The sequence below is a fragment of the Chinchilla lanigera genome, unplaced genomic scaffold, assembly GCF_000276665.1.
Source record: "Chinchilla lanigera isolate Chin_1 unplaced genomic scaffold, ChiLan1.0 scaffold00035, whole genome shotgun sequence".
In the NCBI taxonomy this organism is placed as follows: Eukaryota; Metazoa; Chordata; class Mammalia; order Rodentia; family Chinchillidae; genus Chinchilla; species Chinchilla lanigera.
The window spans coordinates 14,694,034-14,709,518 of NW_004955436.1; the positions used below are offsets into that span (position 1 = coordinate 14,694,034).

General features: G+C 38.2%; 1 protein-coding gene across 1 annotated transcript in view; it reads left to right on the forward strand.

Annotated features, from left to right (window-relative positions):
• The first annotated feature begins 4,176 nt into the window (after positions 1 to 4,176).
• Positions 4,177 to 15,485, forward strand: part of Shprh (SNF2 histone linker PHD RING helicase, E3 ubiquitin protein ligase) — an 81,022-nt gene continuing 69,713 nt past the window's right edge. Inside the window, exons 1-2 of the mRNA XM_005389229.2 lie at positions 4,177 to 4,397; positions 12,787 to 13,448. Coding sequence (XP_005389286.1) covers positions 12,819 to 13,448 — 630 coding nt within the window. The 5' untranslated portion in view covers positions 4,177 to 4,397; positions 12,787 to 12,818. The remainder of the gene's footprint in view (positions 4,398 to 12,786; positions 13,449 to 15,485) is intronic.

Here is a 15,485-nt window from a genome sequence, read left to right on the forward strand (position 1 = left end):
TAAGAAGGCTTTGTGAAATAAAAAATTCAACTTTAATAAATCACCAGGTATCCTGTTTCTATCTCCAAAGAGAGTTAAATTTGTACTAACACATCTACTTCTCAACCAGTCCTTTGCATTGAGAACACTTTATATAATTAATTGGTAAAGTAATATCCTGAGTTAGGGGCATGGCAAGCCTAAAGCTACTATACCAAAAAAAGAAATGGATCTGTAATAACTTTGGCTAGTAAAACCATACAAGGAAGCAAGTGGTCTCTCTGCCCTCACATTTACAGGTACACTTCATTTTATTATACTTCAATTTATCATGTTCAGAGACATTACTGTGTTTTTAAAACTGGTTTATTGTAATCTTGAGTGAACAAGTTCATTGATGCTATTTTTCTGACTTTGTATCTCTTTGTCACATCTTAGTCATTCTCACACTATTTGAAACTTTTTTTATTATGAGTATATCTGTTACAGTGACCTGTGATCAGTGACCTGGTGTGTTACTATTGTATTTGTTTTAGGGTACTACACACTGTGCTTATATATGATGGGGAACTTAATAAGTGTGTGCTTGGACTGCCCTGTGAGCCATCTGTTTTACCCCTCTTCTTGGACTTCTCTACTCCCTGAGACACAACAAAAATGGAATTAGGCCAATTACTAATCCTACAATAGCCTCTAAGTGTTCAAGTAAAAGAAAGTCTCACATGTATTTCAATTTAAATCAAAAGTTGAAAATAGTTGAGCTTCTTGGAAGGCAGGTCAAAAGCTGAGATAAGCTGAAAGGGAAGCCTCCTGCATCAAATAATCAAAATATGAATGCGAAGGAGAAGTACTTAAAGAAAATTAAAAACATACCACCTCAGTGAACAGAAGAATTTTAAGTGGAACAGATGTATTCCTGCTATGCAAAAAGTTTTAGTGACCTCAGTAGGTCAAAGCAGCCAAAGTCTTGCACCAATACTCATCTAGAGCAAGGCCCTAAAACTTTTCAATTCTGTCAAAGCTGAGAGAGGTAAAGAAGCTGTAAAATAAAAGTTTGAAGGTAGTAGATGTTGGTCCACTAAGTTTAAGGAAAAAAGCCATCTCTTGTGACATAAAAATGCAAGGTGAGGCAGCATGCTGACGTGCAAGCTGCAGCAAGTTATCCAGAAGGTCTAGGTGAGGGAATTGATGAAGGGGGCTACCCTAAACAGACCCACTGGTGGATGAGGCCATCTAGGGCACTCATACAAAGAAGTCAATGTGTAGCTTCAAAGCTTCAAAGGACAGGCTGAATTCTTGTTAGAGTCTAATGCAGCTAGTGACTCTAAAGTGAAGTTAAATGCACATTTATTGCTTCAAAGACCCTAGGGCTCTTAAGAATTATAAATCTACCTGTTCCCTACAAGTGAAACAAAGCTTTGATGATGGGCCATCTGTTTACAATATAGTTTTCCTAAATATTTTAAGGCTACTGCTGAGACCTGCTGCCTATAAGGGAAAATTTTTCTTTCAAAATATTACTGGTTATTGACAATGCACTTGGTCACTCAAGAACTCTGATGGCATTGTATACTGAAAGGAATGTTGTTTTCATGTCTGTTAACACAAGATTCAGTCTTCATCTGTTTTCACATTCAAGTCTTATTATTTAAAGAATACATTTTGAATAGTTTTATCTGCCTCAGATATGGATTTCTCTGATAGGTCTGTGCAAAGTAAATTGAAAGCTCTCTGAAAAGGATTCACCAATCTAGCTGGCATTAAAGCATTCATGATTCAGGGGAGAAGTCAAACTATGGACATTCATTAGAGATTGGAAGACGGTGATTCCAGTAGTCACATAGGACTTTGAGGAGTACAAGACACCAGTGGAAAAAAGCATCTACAAGTGTGATGGAAATACATAGGGAGCTAGAACTAAAGGCGATTCCTGAAGATGCAGCTAGATTGCTGTAATCTCATGTAAAACTTCATGGATGAGGAGTTGCTTCTTGTGGATATACAAAGAAAACAGCTTCCTGAGATGGAATGTGGTCCTGGGAAAGATACTCTGAACATTGTTGAAATGCCAACAAATGATTTAGAATATTACATAAACTTAACTGATATGGCAGTGGCAGTGTTTGAGAGGACTGACATAAATTTTGAAAGATGCTCTATTGTGGGTAAAATGCTATTAAGTACCATTGGATGATACAGAGAAATCTCATGAAATGAACAGCCAAGGAAGGAATAAAACAAACTTCATTACTGTCTTCTTTTAAGAAATTGTCAGTATTTGACAGTTACGATTCTGATCAATCACAAATTATCTACATTAAGGCAACCTGCCACCAGGAAGAAGATTATGATGCATTGTCAGGTCTAATGGTTATTAGCATTTTAGAATAAGATATTTTAAAATTAAGATACTTACATTATTTTCTAGACATACTGCAATTTCCCACTTAATAGACCATAGTATAGTATAGATACATATACAGTATATGTACTGGGAAAACAAAAAAATTATTTCTCTTTATTGAAATATTCACTGTATTGCGGGTGTCTGGAACTGAACTCACAATAGATATGAAGTATGCCTGTATAGTTTTAAGAAGAAGCCATTGAACTGTACGAACACTGAAGGGCTCACGAGTAAAATCTGCTTATGTACAAACAGTTGATTCTCATTTGTGTGATGTCATTAGATCACTAGCTTCTAATAGTGGATGAACTCAATGTTGTTAGGATGAACAGGTGTCTCACAGCTGGAGATTGTCACAGAACTGAGGTACAAAAGCGAACCATTTTTTATGGAAAAGCTCTGGTGATTCTAATATTGGAAAACTTCACCTTAAGAGAAAAAATTCAAAGGATATACAAGGCACTTGGCAAAAACAGGACTGACTATACCACTGGAAAATTCAAAAGGGAGGATTCTGATTAAGTGTAACTTAATGGAAATGATAGTGTACAGAATTCAATCTCTGTAGTTTAAATTATATCCCATACAATTTACAAATGGATGTGTAGTTTAACAGCTTTTACAAGTGAACCATAATTATGTCTACACATTATTCCAATCAAAGTGAACAATCGTTGCTGCGATGACGATTAAATAGTTATCCCTGGCACCATCTGACCCAGCCAAACTAAAACTCAATTTTCTGCTCCAAAAGGGAAAACTGACATAAAACTATCAAAGATAACCTTTAAAAGTACAATATGCTTTTAAATGGCGAGTTTCAAATTATACTTGCAGAAGAAAAGTTCTTCATGTCTTGTATTTGGTAAAATGATCAGCTCTCCCATGAAAAAGGACTCTACTTGTGCACTGTTCTAGCTCAGCACTACATTTTCCAACTTGCTTCACAAAATCTTGAGTAAGCCAACTTATTTCCATCTAAAATGACAGGGTATAGTTTATGTGACTAGTTTCTCTCAGGCTGTTTTAGAGATCTTCTAAGGTCTATACTAGGTTGTAAGTATGTGGACTACTTGGACTGTCCCAACTACTATTTTTAGGCAAAAATGTACTTTAGTGCTTCTGTGATCACACACACCCAGACGCGCCTCCACAGCATTAAATGAGTTCGTATTCGGTACTCACTAACCACTGTGTTCTACGCTGCCCGGGGGTTATTTCACAGGCTCTTGGCCCTGAGGCCTCTTAAAGTTATTGCAAAGTTAACTAAGTGTATAATTAAAGTTAACTAAGTGCAAAGTTAACTAAGTGCATAAGAAAGAGGCAGAGGAGAAAAAAAAACTAAGATATTGGGAAGCCAGCGTCAGTAACGTAATTTTTTCTGTTGAAATATTTAGTTACATTTCCCTTGAAAGTTTTAAACTTTTTGAGGGAAAAAGGCTTCATTTGTACCTCATTAGTAGTTGGTTCCTGACAGAAATAAAATAAACATTTTTGAAGAACTCTTTTCTGCTTTATTATTAAAGCCACAGGTCTTCTAAAGTCCTATCTTCCTTCAAACGGTACCTCGCCGGATACCCTGCCTCTTCGGCGGAGAGCTCCGCCCATATCTGCTTAATGCACCCGCCTCCTTTGGTATTCCAGCCAATCCCGTATTCCGTAATGGCGTGGGAGTAGATCTATCGCGAGACTTTCGAAGTATCCTTTGGGACCTTCACCTGAATGAACATGCGCAGAAGAGACTCCTGAAGCCAGTGAGGAGAAAGGGGGCGGGGCGCCCCGACGTGCGCTTTCACTTTGACCTCACGTTGCAGCGCATACCCGGTATCTGGGCGCTGTGGTTTGTGGGCCCCCCGGGAAGCCCAACAAAACTCAGCCTCCAGCATAGAGCGCTCGCGCCCACCCGAGGCGGGTGTTCGGTGGATGGCCAATGCCTGCCCGACATCTGCAGGGATTTAGAGGGGCCCGGCCTGGCGCAAAGAGACTGGAGAGGTTTGGAGAACCAGCCTAGGTGGGCGCTTGGGTGATGGAGGGTCAGGGGTCAGAGGTTGGAGGGAAGATGTCTCAGGCCTCCCCCTGCCGCCGGGGAAGACTCGTCTCGAGCCCCGGGCAGCTCTAGGGCTGAGAGGGAGCAGCAGCGCGAGTCTCCTCGACCCCGTGCCCGTCCCAGACCTGCGGGCCTCTGCCCCGCCGCGGCTCCCGGGGAGCAGGTGGGGACCGTGGGAAGGAGGCTGCGCCTCTCCCCAGGGCGGGCCACGCTCAGCGTCCGCGGAACTGTCGCCGGGGCCCTTGGCTTCTCCAGAGCTTGTTTGCCTGAGTCTCGGAGCCCCTTTCGGGTCTTTCCGGAAGATAACTAGGTGGGCAGTATCCCCTGCATAGCTTACGCCCTGGAAGTTGGAAGCGGGCAGCCGCCTAGCTTCTTGGGGCGCGGGATTGTATGGAGTTACTAAGCGGAGGCAGAGACTTCCAAGTTCGTCTGACGGAAAGTTCTCAGCTTTGCTGTCTGATCAGTTACATTCGCATTCAGAACCGCCCTTGCGCCTCGTGCCTTTGGCTGTGGAGCAGTGCTAGGTTCACGAAGGAAGGTGTGAGTTGATCTGATGATTGACGGGCCGTCTCAGATAGAGAAAATTATTAAATAGTCGCCGTTAAATGTGTTCGTTTTTCTAGACAGCTTGACATTAGCACGAAGTAGAAACCCCTAGATATTTGATGTTTCCCTACTGGTACTAACTTGAGGCTTTCACATAATTTAATAACATAGTTTAAAAGTTATTACTGCTGTTTTCAGTTTTTTCCGATGGGTGATAGCAGGAGTGATAAAATGATCGTCGTTCTTTGAATATCCGTAATGTCTCTGCTGTCACGGGAAAGACAGTTTAGGATCAGTAACCATGCTGCACGCTAAGCAGTGATTGTGAGCAGTGTTGAGGTAATTCTACTGGATAACTGTTTCCTGCAGCTTTGAAGACCATTTATATAAGCAGTGGAGAGTATAATATTTAATTTCTGAAATATGCTATTATGTATCCTCTTTGCCTAGCCTAAAAGAAATGAAGTTATGGACTTATTAAAATAAATCTTTTATTAACAGTTGTGGGAGACAATCTGATGAAAAAGTTTCTTATGAGGGTATTTTCAAATTTGTATAACTAACATATATTTTAGAGTTAAATAGAAGAAAACACTCCCCTTGCTGGAGTTATCACAGAAAAGGAGAAACACTGGGAGGCTGAGGCAGGAAGATAGCAAGATATACTGTCAAAGTTGGGATCCAGGAGGAGAGTCCCTGTTCATTTAAGGCTTTCTGGGAAAGATCAGGGACTCAACTGGCAGGAAAGGCCTTTTTGCATTTAAGTTGGGATCCATACAGAAAATTTTACGTTTTGCCGAACTTTGATATTTAAGGAGGAAGAAAAAGCAGAACCACCAAAGGTACGATTTGTAAGGTAAGAAGATAAATAGAGGAGACTGTGGGGTGTAAATACAGATTCATAGAATTTTACCATTTTTAACTGCCAATTACCATTTTTATAGTAAATGTCTTTGGCCAGTTAATGTCTTCTTTAGTTTAAGAAGTTATCCCTGGATAGAGGTCCTTTGGGGAAAGAGTCAACCAGGTTTTTTTTTTTTTTTTAAGTAATAAATGTTGCTCAATTGAGAACTGGGTAAAAGAAGAACTTTGCTATAACTCCTAGTGTTTACTTTTATCTAACTTATCATTTTCATTAATAAACACCTTGAAACTCACAATACCTGAAAAGTCAGCTTGAAAGGAAACACGTGAATGTCCAAATTATAGTTGCATACATAATTTAAAAGACACTGGAGAACAGAACAGTTAAGGAATGTATGGTGATAATATCTCTGTTACAATTTTATTGTAAGAAATATTGCATGTATTATTTCTGCACATGTTCCATTGGATAGAAATAGTCGTGGGACTGTACTAACCTAGTCTGCCATTTCCAAACTTATCTATACTTTGGAAGGAAAGAAATGGATTTTAGTCGGCAGCTGTGTATCCATAATACAGTTTCTTCTGGCTGCACAGTGGAATATTTTAAGAAGCCTAAAAAAATGGAGGATAGTGCCTAAGACTCCCAGACATTCTAATTTCATTGACTAGGGTGCCACTTGGGCATGAGGATTTTTACAAGTTACCTTCTAAAGATTTGTTAAATTTAACAAGCACCGATCTTTGGTCCCTGTTCCTGTCACATTAGAGTTCGGTTATTGTGAAGTGTAATGTAGAGTATTCTCAGAATGCTAGTAAATGCCACTTAATAGATATATACTTCTGTTACCCAGCTATGGTGCTTCAATTACTGCTAGCCACTGTTCTCCTGTCTTCTTCATTTTAGAAATGAAAAAATTGGCACAGAAAAATGAGGCATTGTAACTATTTCAATGTCATTGTTAATAAATGCGAGAGCTGAAATTAGAATATAAGACTAAGAAGCCCATACTCTCTACTACAAGCCTCGATGCATTGCGGATGTGAGACTATAGCCAGTTGCTTTTGAGCTTTCAGTTCTGACTGGTGTGCTTTTTGGAACTGGCCCAGTTCCCTTCACACGCACGTACAACCTCAACCCATATCCATGCACTTTGCCGTGTGAAGTTCTACCCAGGAGAGGAATGTGGTGTATTTCTTTACCTCTTGATTTAGGTCCATCAATGGGGTTTATTGGCAAACCTTGTTTCCTGGTGGTTTTGATACGCTTTACACAGTACTTACGTGGTTGCATTTGCACTTTTATACCTAACCCTTTGCGATGAGGACATTCTGGGATATTTCTTTGCTTCCGGGAGAATAAGACCTACAGTAAGCAGGAACAACTTGCTCCTATAGAAACAGCCTGTCTCACCTGCTCTTAAGTAACCTACAGATTTGTGGGGAAAAGAAAATAAACAAACAAAAAAGCTGCTTAAAGCATTGAGCTTTGTGGTGATGTGCTGTATGTACAGCATGTTTGTGGCAGTAATTAACTGATAAACTGGTATAACTTAACTTTTTGAAAGTTCCAGCAGAGTGACTGAATTTCCACCTTCGACTGTATGCTCTGAGGTTAACTGGACAAATCTTAACACTTAGAAAAGGAGGGGTTTGCTATATGTTACTTCTCTGAGATAGAATTACAGAGGATAAAGTGCATACAAAGTAGTTCACCATTGACAGAGACTACTTATAATCCTGCACTTCATATTCTTAAAATGCGCTTTAGAGGACTGGAACTCTCATGACTGAGACCAGCATAGACCTTTGCAGTTATGTGAGTGTTCTATATATGGGCTGTCTAGTAGGGCAGACAGGAGTCACAGGTAGCACTTAAGCACTTGAAGTGGAGCTGGTGAGACTGAGGAGCTGAATTTCTAGTAATAGTTTTATTTTAGTTTTATTATTTAAAGTTAAATATCCACCTACAGCCTGTTGCTACCTTTTTGGACTTGTGTGGGCCCAGAGTAGGCAGAACTACTTCCTTGGGGCTGCTGAGGGTACCATATTTCTTTGAGGCCACCAGCTACCATGCTCCTAAGTAAAAGACATGTTCTGTCAGCAAGGAAGAGGGTAGATCTTGGGAAGGTAAGTAATATTATTTCAGTTTCTTTTATGGTTATTGATCTATCAGATTTCCTATTTCTTGGACCATTTTCTTCATGTATAGTGAGTATGTTAGGAAATTGCTTCATATAGACTTTTTGTTTATTAAAATAAATCTGTTTTTAATATTCTCTTATACTTGTTAAATCCCTTATGTCTTTTCTTTTCTTTTTTTTTTTTTTGCTTTTTAAATCAACTTTATTATGGCATAATTTATATATAGTAAAATTCAATGTTAGATGTACAATTTGATGAGTTTTGACTAGTGTCTAATATACAGTCATGTAAACACCCTACACAGAATATTTTTGTCTCCGCAAAATTTTTCCCCCTGCACCTCTGCTGTCAGTCACCTCTGCCCATAATGTGCTTTCTACTGCTTAGGTTTTGGACCTTTCTGGACTTTCACATAAATGGAATCATACCGTACATAGTCTTTGTCTAGCTTTTCTTCACTTTTCACAGTGCTTTAAAAATCCTCCCTGTGATGGAGTGTGCATAAATAGTTTGTTTCTTTTTCATTCCGGGCTAGCTTTCCATTGTACGAATGTGCTACAACTTACCTCTTTACAAAGACATTCCATAGATATTTCTTCCAGTTTTTATCCTATTCAATTTTATTAGAAACTGACAAGCTTCGAAAGCAACTCAGCCCTGTTGTAATGTTTGAGAATTTAGTTCTGGTTGCTACACACCCTCAGTCTTTTAAATTGTAACTATTCTAGGGCATAAATTGAGGCATCTTGTGATTTGACTTCATGTTGTCTTCCTGATGATGCTGAAGACACCTTTTTGCACTTTTTTGGCATTTGTAAGTCACTTTTGGTGAAGGATTTGTTCAGAATTTTTGCCCATTTTTAAAATAAAGTCATCTTACTATTGATTCATGTGTTTTACAATTTGTAGTATACAATAAAATCCTTCCTCAGGTATTTCTTTTGCTAATATTATTTCTTCACATCTATGGCTTGACTTGTTTCTATAATAATATCTTATGTGAAGCCCAATTATTTAATTGTGATGGAACTTAATTTATTATTGTCTTACATAGTCTTTTTTGGTGTCCTGTTTAATATTTTCTGTCTTTTTTTTTTTGGCCTAATGAATATCACTTAATTTTTTTTTCCTAGAAGTTTTATAGTTTTAGCATTATATTTTAGTTTATGGCCAATTTTGAGTTAATTCTTACCTGTTATGAGATAAAGGTCAAGGTTCTTTTTATTTATTTTTCATATGGCTACCACTTACAGAAAGGGATATACGTTCCCCATTGACTTCCTTTTAAATCAGTTGAACATACATGTCTGGCTTTGCTATCACTTTATTTTGTTCCATATGTTTATGTTTACACTGTTATCACACTGTTTTGATTACTGCTAGTGTAAATTTTGAAATCAGTATAATTCATTCAACTTTATTCTTCTTTTCCAAAAGAAGTTTGACTCTTCTAGATCCAGCCATTTCAATATAAGTTGTAGAACCAAAGACACTTGTTGGCATTTTTACTGTGATTACTTTGACGTAATGGATCAATATTGAAGAGCTGATATCTTGATATTTTAAGTGAACACTGTGAACATAGTACAATACATAATATAGCTCGGTGATTATACTACTATACTTCTTTGTTTTTATATTTGCTTGAAAGTTTTTAGAATAAAATTCAACATTATATTCAATAAAATTTAAGTTTAATAAAAATTTTAAGTCATTTTAAATACAAGAAAAATATATTTACAGGAATTTTTATTTATCCTTTTTATTTCTTTGTTAAGGTTCAGATTTCCATCTACCGCCATATTTAATCTGCCTGAGAACTTGTAACCTTGCTTGTAGTGTAGCCTGCAGCTGTAAATTCTTTTGGCTTTTGTCTTGTTTTTCATCTTCATTCTGATTTTGCTGGGCGTAGAGTTCTAGACTGGAAGAAATGTATAGGCCAGAGAGATAAGAGTAACCTGAAGAAATATTGTTGCTTTTGAGCAGTTTAATTATGGCAGAACTTGGCTGCAGTTGTCCTTGTCTTTGCCCTAGTTGGGTTTCATTGAACCTCTTGCTTTTCCAGATTGATAGTTTTTATCAAATTTGGAAATACTTCATGCATGATTTTTTTTTTTTAACCCTCTCCCCCTTTTTTCTGCTGCGATTCCAATTTCATGCACGTTAGACTGCTGAACATTTTCCAGTGTGTCTCTGCTGTTCTGTCTGTTGTTTTTCCTCGTGTTAGCCTGGGTCTTTTTACATTTTTTTCTTGTCACGGTTCTTTCCTCCACACACCCCAAAGCCCCCCATGTCTGGTGAGTTTTCTGTTTAATGCCAGACATTTTGTTAAATTTTGTGCTTGTTTTTAAGGTTTGGGAGAATGGGTTCAAAACAGAGTAGTTTTTTATTCTAGCTATTAATTCTAAGGCTAAATCAGGCCTACTTGTAAGGTATTTCTCACTTCTGAGGACTCTGCATATTACCTTGGGTATCAGTGGATCTTTCTATGACCCACAACTGTCTGCTATATATGAGCTCTAGGGACTGTTCCACCTATCTCTGGTAGTTCTTTCTCCACCTGTGAATATTTCCCTTATCTGCAGGTATAAGTCATTACTCTCTCCGACACTCAGGGGACTCCTCCAAGTATCCCCAGAGCCTTCTGTGGGTGCCTCACTCTCCTGTCTGTTACTTTGCCTTGTGAGTTCTAAATTCTGTACCCTTAACCCAAAAGACACCATTGGCCTCTTGAGTTCCTTCCTTCCCGTGCTGTTCCTGGAAACTCTTCAGGATAAGCTGTGAGAAGGGCCACAGGCCAACCTGGTTTGCCTGGACTGAAGGGTTCCCCAGGGTTCAGGACTTTCAGTGCTTAAATGAGAAAAGTCCCAGGCAAAAACAGAAAGCGTTTTCTGAGCCAATGGGAGAATTTCTTTCACTTGTTTGCCTTCTCTCAGGGATCAAGTGTAACAGTTGCTCTGTAGTTATGCACATTCTGGGATTCAGTCAGTGCCTATTATTTTTCTCTTTCAAATTTCAGTAATATTGTTTGCTTTACTAAAATTGCTCAACATCCTAAGCAGGAGTTACTAGTTCATGCTTCTGTGTGTTGAAAACAGTATGTTATCTCCCTAAGGATGTGATTATTTTAACTCTAGTATTGTAAAGTATTATTCAGACTGCAGGATCTGTTTTGTAGGTGAATTTTGTCTTTATTAATTTTTTTAATCCAAGTGGACATTCCTTAGATGTCTGTTATTCGTCATGAGTTCACTTGCATTGTCTGCTTGTGAGGCTTGCTTAAGGGGTGGATAGGAAGTAGCTGCTGGACTTTCTTCTGCTGTGTTCAATGAGACTAAGGATTGATGAGACCTCTCTAAAGCAGTCTGCCATCACCAGCTTTTTCTGCAGTAGTCAGTAACAAAGAACAGCTCTCCAGGTGGCAGTGCTTCCGTCAGAAAGTAGATATTCCCACTACAGTTACCTTAGCTAGGAAAGATACTCCATGATTATCTGTGTCTCTGACCCCTCACTTGGGCTCCACATGTCCACCACCACTAAGCGTGGAAATCCTCCTGGTGAGTTGATTCTATGTTTTACACGGATACCTTCCTTGCTGTCACTTAGCTTTGCAGATTCATTCCATATCCTTTAGGTATCCGTCAAATTTCAGGGTTACTCACATTTCCCCTATACTTTTGTCTTTCTTTAAACAAGGCTTTCTGTGCTCTTCATTAGTTTCTTTAAAAGACGTCTCTCATCTTTCCTGGATTAGGAGCAGATAGTAGGAGTGGAGAGCTAGTAGGAGTATAGGCGCATACTCAGACTTCTCTGTTGGCTCAGTTTGTTGTTAAGAAACGAAAACTCAGTTTTTTACCTGTTGTGATTTACAGCCTATGGTTTGATTTATATTTATTTTGATTCTTCCCCTGAAATACAAAACAGTGCTGACTACTTAGTGTAGACTCAGCAAATACCTAATTGGTTTTTATTTAAAAATGAAATTATTCAGAATATTTCTTAAAGTGCTTGATGCCAACTTTTAATTTTTAACCCCCTTCCCTCGCCAACTACTAGGCTGGAATAGATACCAACCACCATGGAGAATTCCTTCTTTAATTCCTATGAGTTTGTTTTTCATATAGGAATGGCATAGTTTAGGGCTACATTTAGGCCTGTTTCCTCTTTTGAGATGAGCAAGCCCAAACCTTTCTTTTAACCTTTTCTATTATTCCTTCACTCCCCCACTTCCCCCTCAATGCCATCAGTGCCTTCTTTCTTGCCCAGTTGTCACTCTTATTCTTTTTATCTTTGGATCCATGAAAAGAAATATTTATATCTATATTTTCATTTTTCCACCTTTGGGGAGCAAAGAGTTTTAGGGGTTTGTAAGCTGTGTAAGGGTCCAGTGAATTTTTTTTAGTGCTTTGGGATTATAAAACAACTGAAATTCTATAGCAGCTGTATGAGTTTAAATATTACTACCACATTCCAATTAACATTTCCATGCTATGTGAGATTTTTATTCTCTTATTCTATTGCTTATCAAATGTATTTTTAGAATTTACTTTATAAAAAAAAATCATCTTTACTAGGTTTATCCACTAGAAACCAGTAAAATCATTAGAATTTGCTTAATGAGATGATGGTTAATATGCTCCTTAGGTATACCTAATTTAATACAAAAATTACCCAGTGTTTTTTATGAATTCCCCTGAAGATTTTGTATTGTATGTATGTTATGGTGAATTTTTCATCTAGAAGTACTTCCATACTAAAATCTTCATCTGGTGTGCCTACTATTTCATTTATCCTTTAGAATTCACATTTATCAGACAAGAAAACGTGAAAATGAGCAGCCGACGGAAACGGGCTCCTCCAGTGAAGGTGGATGAGGAGAAGCAGCAGCAGCTCCGCTGGAACATGCACGAGGACAGGAGGAACGAGCCGCTCCCCGTGGTGGATGAGGAGCAGCCGTGCCCAGGGCCTGACTCCTCTTCCCAGGGCATCCTCCTGGATGATAGTCCGCAGGAAGAAGTGGCTCACAGGGGGAAGAGGAGGTGTTCCAAGGCTGTGAGCTTCCCAACCGCAACCGAGAAAGAAGAGACCGATTTTCTCTCTTTGTCTGTAAAGCTGAATATTGTGATTTTCCCCTATCACTTCGATAGTTCTTGGAAAGCATTTCTGGGGGAATTAACTCTTCAGCTTCTTCCTGAACAGAGTCTAGTTGAAAATTTTTCTGAGAGGAGTTTTACTTTGGTGAGTTCAGAGTCAAGCAATCAGTTCCTGATACATGTGCATCCTGAATGTGAAGATGCGGAGAAACAAGAAAAGGGACCCAAAGAATCAGTTAACGTTTGTGACAAGGGTATTCTCGTGGAGTCATCCTTCAGTGGTGAAATGTTAGAAGACCTGGGATGGCTGCAAAAGAAGAAGAGAATAAAACTGTATCAAAGAGCAGAAGGAAGTCACACTATCAAGGTACCCAGTGTCTGCAGTGTCTCTTAGGGCTCTGCTGTGTTCGCAGCTCATTTTGTAGTAAGTTGGAAGACCTGAAAAGCCAGAGCCTTGTTCTGGTCCTCATCATCCCTTCTCGTATTGCAGCAGTCGTGTCTCTGTCTCCTGCCTTGCCTTTTCCACTGCTTCATCTGCTTGGTTTTCAGAACAGTAGCACATGTAGGCACTCCTTCCTGCATACAGAACTAAGACTGAGCTTTCTAATCCTGCACACAGGTCGCTCCTTTGATAGGTCCTTAAGCCTCATCCTTTTTATTTTGTCCTAGAAACTCCAAGTGGATGTTTCTTGCAGACACCCTGTCATGCTGTGTGTTTGCATTTGCTCGCACATTTCCCTCTGCCTGCATTATCCCCCTACATTCCTCCTGGAAACTCTCGTTTATTCTTTAATATTCCTTTCAGAGTTTACTTCATGCATGGAGTTCTTTTCTTAAATCCTATGGGTGGTGATAGGTGCCCTTTCTCCAGAATAGCTATGACTTAATGTATATTTTGATTTTTGCTTTTGTCACTGTTACTTCATTTTAGATATTTCTCCCTTACTAGACCATGAAATCTTTTATCTTCATATCCTAGTTAATTGCCTGATATGTAAATAGATCTTCAGTAACTAAATGGATAAATATATAAATCACTTTAGGCTTTGCCATTGTTAGCCACTAGCCATATAATTTTATGCAGGTCATTTAAATGTTCTAATTTCAGCATTTTTCTATATGAAAGATAAATAGTGCCCATTCTTTTTTCCTTGTAGAGTTTCTCAAAAATCAAGTAAGATAATGTAAATAAATGTACCTCACAAAGAGCTTAACATACATGCATGATAAACCTTTGAAGAAAAAAATTTCAAATGATTAATTTATCTTTGTTTTGTTTTGTGTTTTTGGTACTGAGAATTGAACTCAGGACCTTGCGCTTGCTAGGCTGGTGCTTGTGCCGCTGAGCTATATCCCCAGCCTTTGTTTAAATGAATATTGTTTAAATGAATATCTTATCTTTGTTTAAATGAATATTGTTTCTTATACATTTCTCACATTAAAAATAATTTTTTCAATAGTCTTGTTTATATTTTCAAAATTGATTGAGAAAAGGAGAAAAGTTAGAACGCCATTAATTTTTTCCTGGGCAGTGAATCTACATGGCCAAGCAATTCCCTGCCTTTTCTGGTTGTGAGTGCCAAAATCATGGCATCGTGATACCAAGTATATTAGAATTCAAGGCTTATGTCTGTGTTCTGTCATTTTCCCACTGCAGACCAAGTTTTGATCTATTGCGTTTTTTCTGGCCTTTTTTTTTTATAAATATTTAAACATTTATTGCCATATAGTAAACCATCCCTGAGTGAACACAAGGCAAGTACAAATAATAAAATATAATTTTGTCGCTCATTCCTATTTAATGCTGATAGGTTCTTGTTCTCTGGTGAAAGAATATAAGAATCTCAGTGATTAGGGAGTCAGGCCCAGAAAGTCTGAAGAAAAGAAGGAAACTAATATTTACTGTCCACTATGAGAAACTTTTAAAATTACATTACTAAGGCTGTCTCATACAGATTCTTTTCCATTTTGTGAATAAGTATATTTGGATTAAGATAGAAGTTATATTTCTGAGTTAATTTAAGTCCTAAATATGAATGCCATTATTCAAATTTGAGTGTTGCAATTGCAAAACTTCATACTGTATTGTTTTACTAGAGTCAAGATACTTAACATTAATCAAGGTCTGTTTTCCTACATATTTTACTGTTTAATCCAGTGATAAGGATTCCCAAACCTAACTGTACATGAGATTCCTAGCTTGTGCATTGGAATCTTCCAGGGACGTCTGCCATTTTAACAAACTTTGTTAATCATTTCATGCTAATCAGATTTAGGAATCAGTGATTTCAGTGAGTAGACACTGAGATATAGCTCAGCGGCACAAGTGCCAGCCTAGCAAGCGCAGGGTCCTGAGTTCAATTCTCAGTACCAAAAACACAAAACAAAACAAAGATAAATTAAT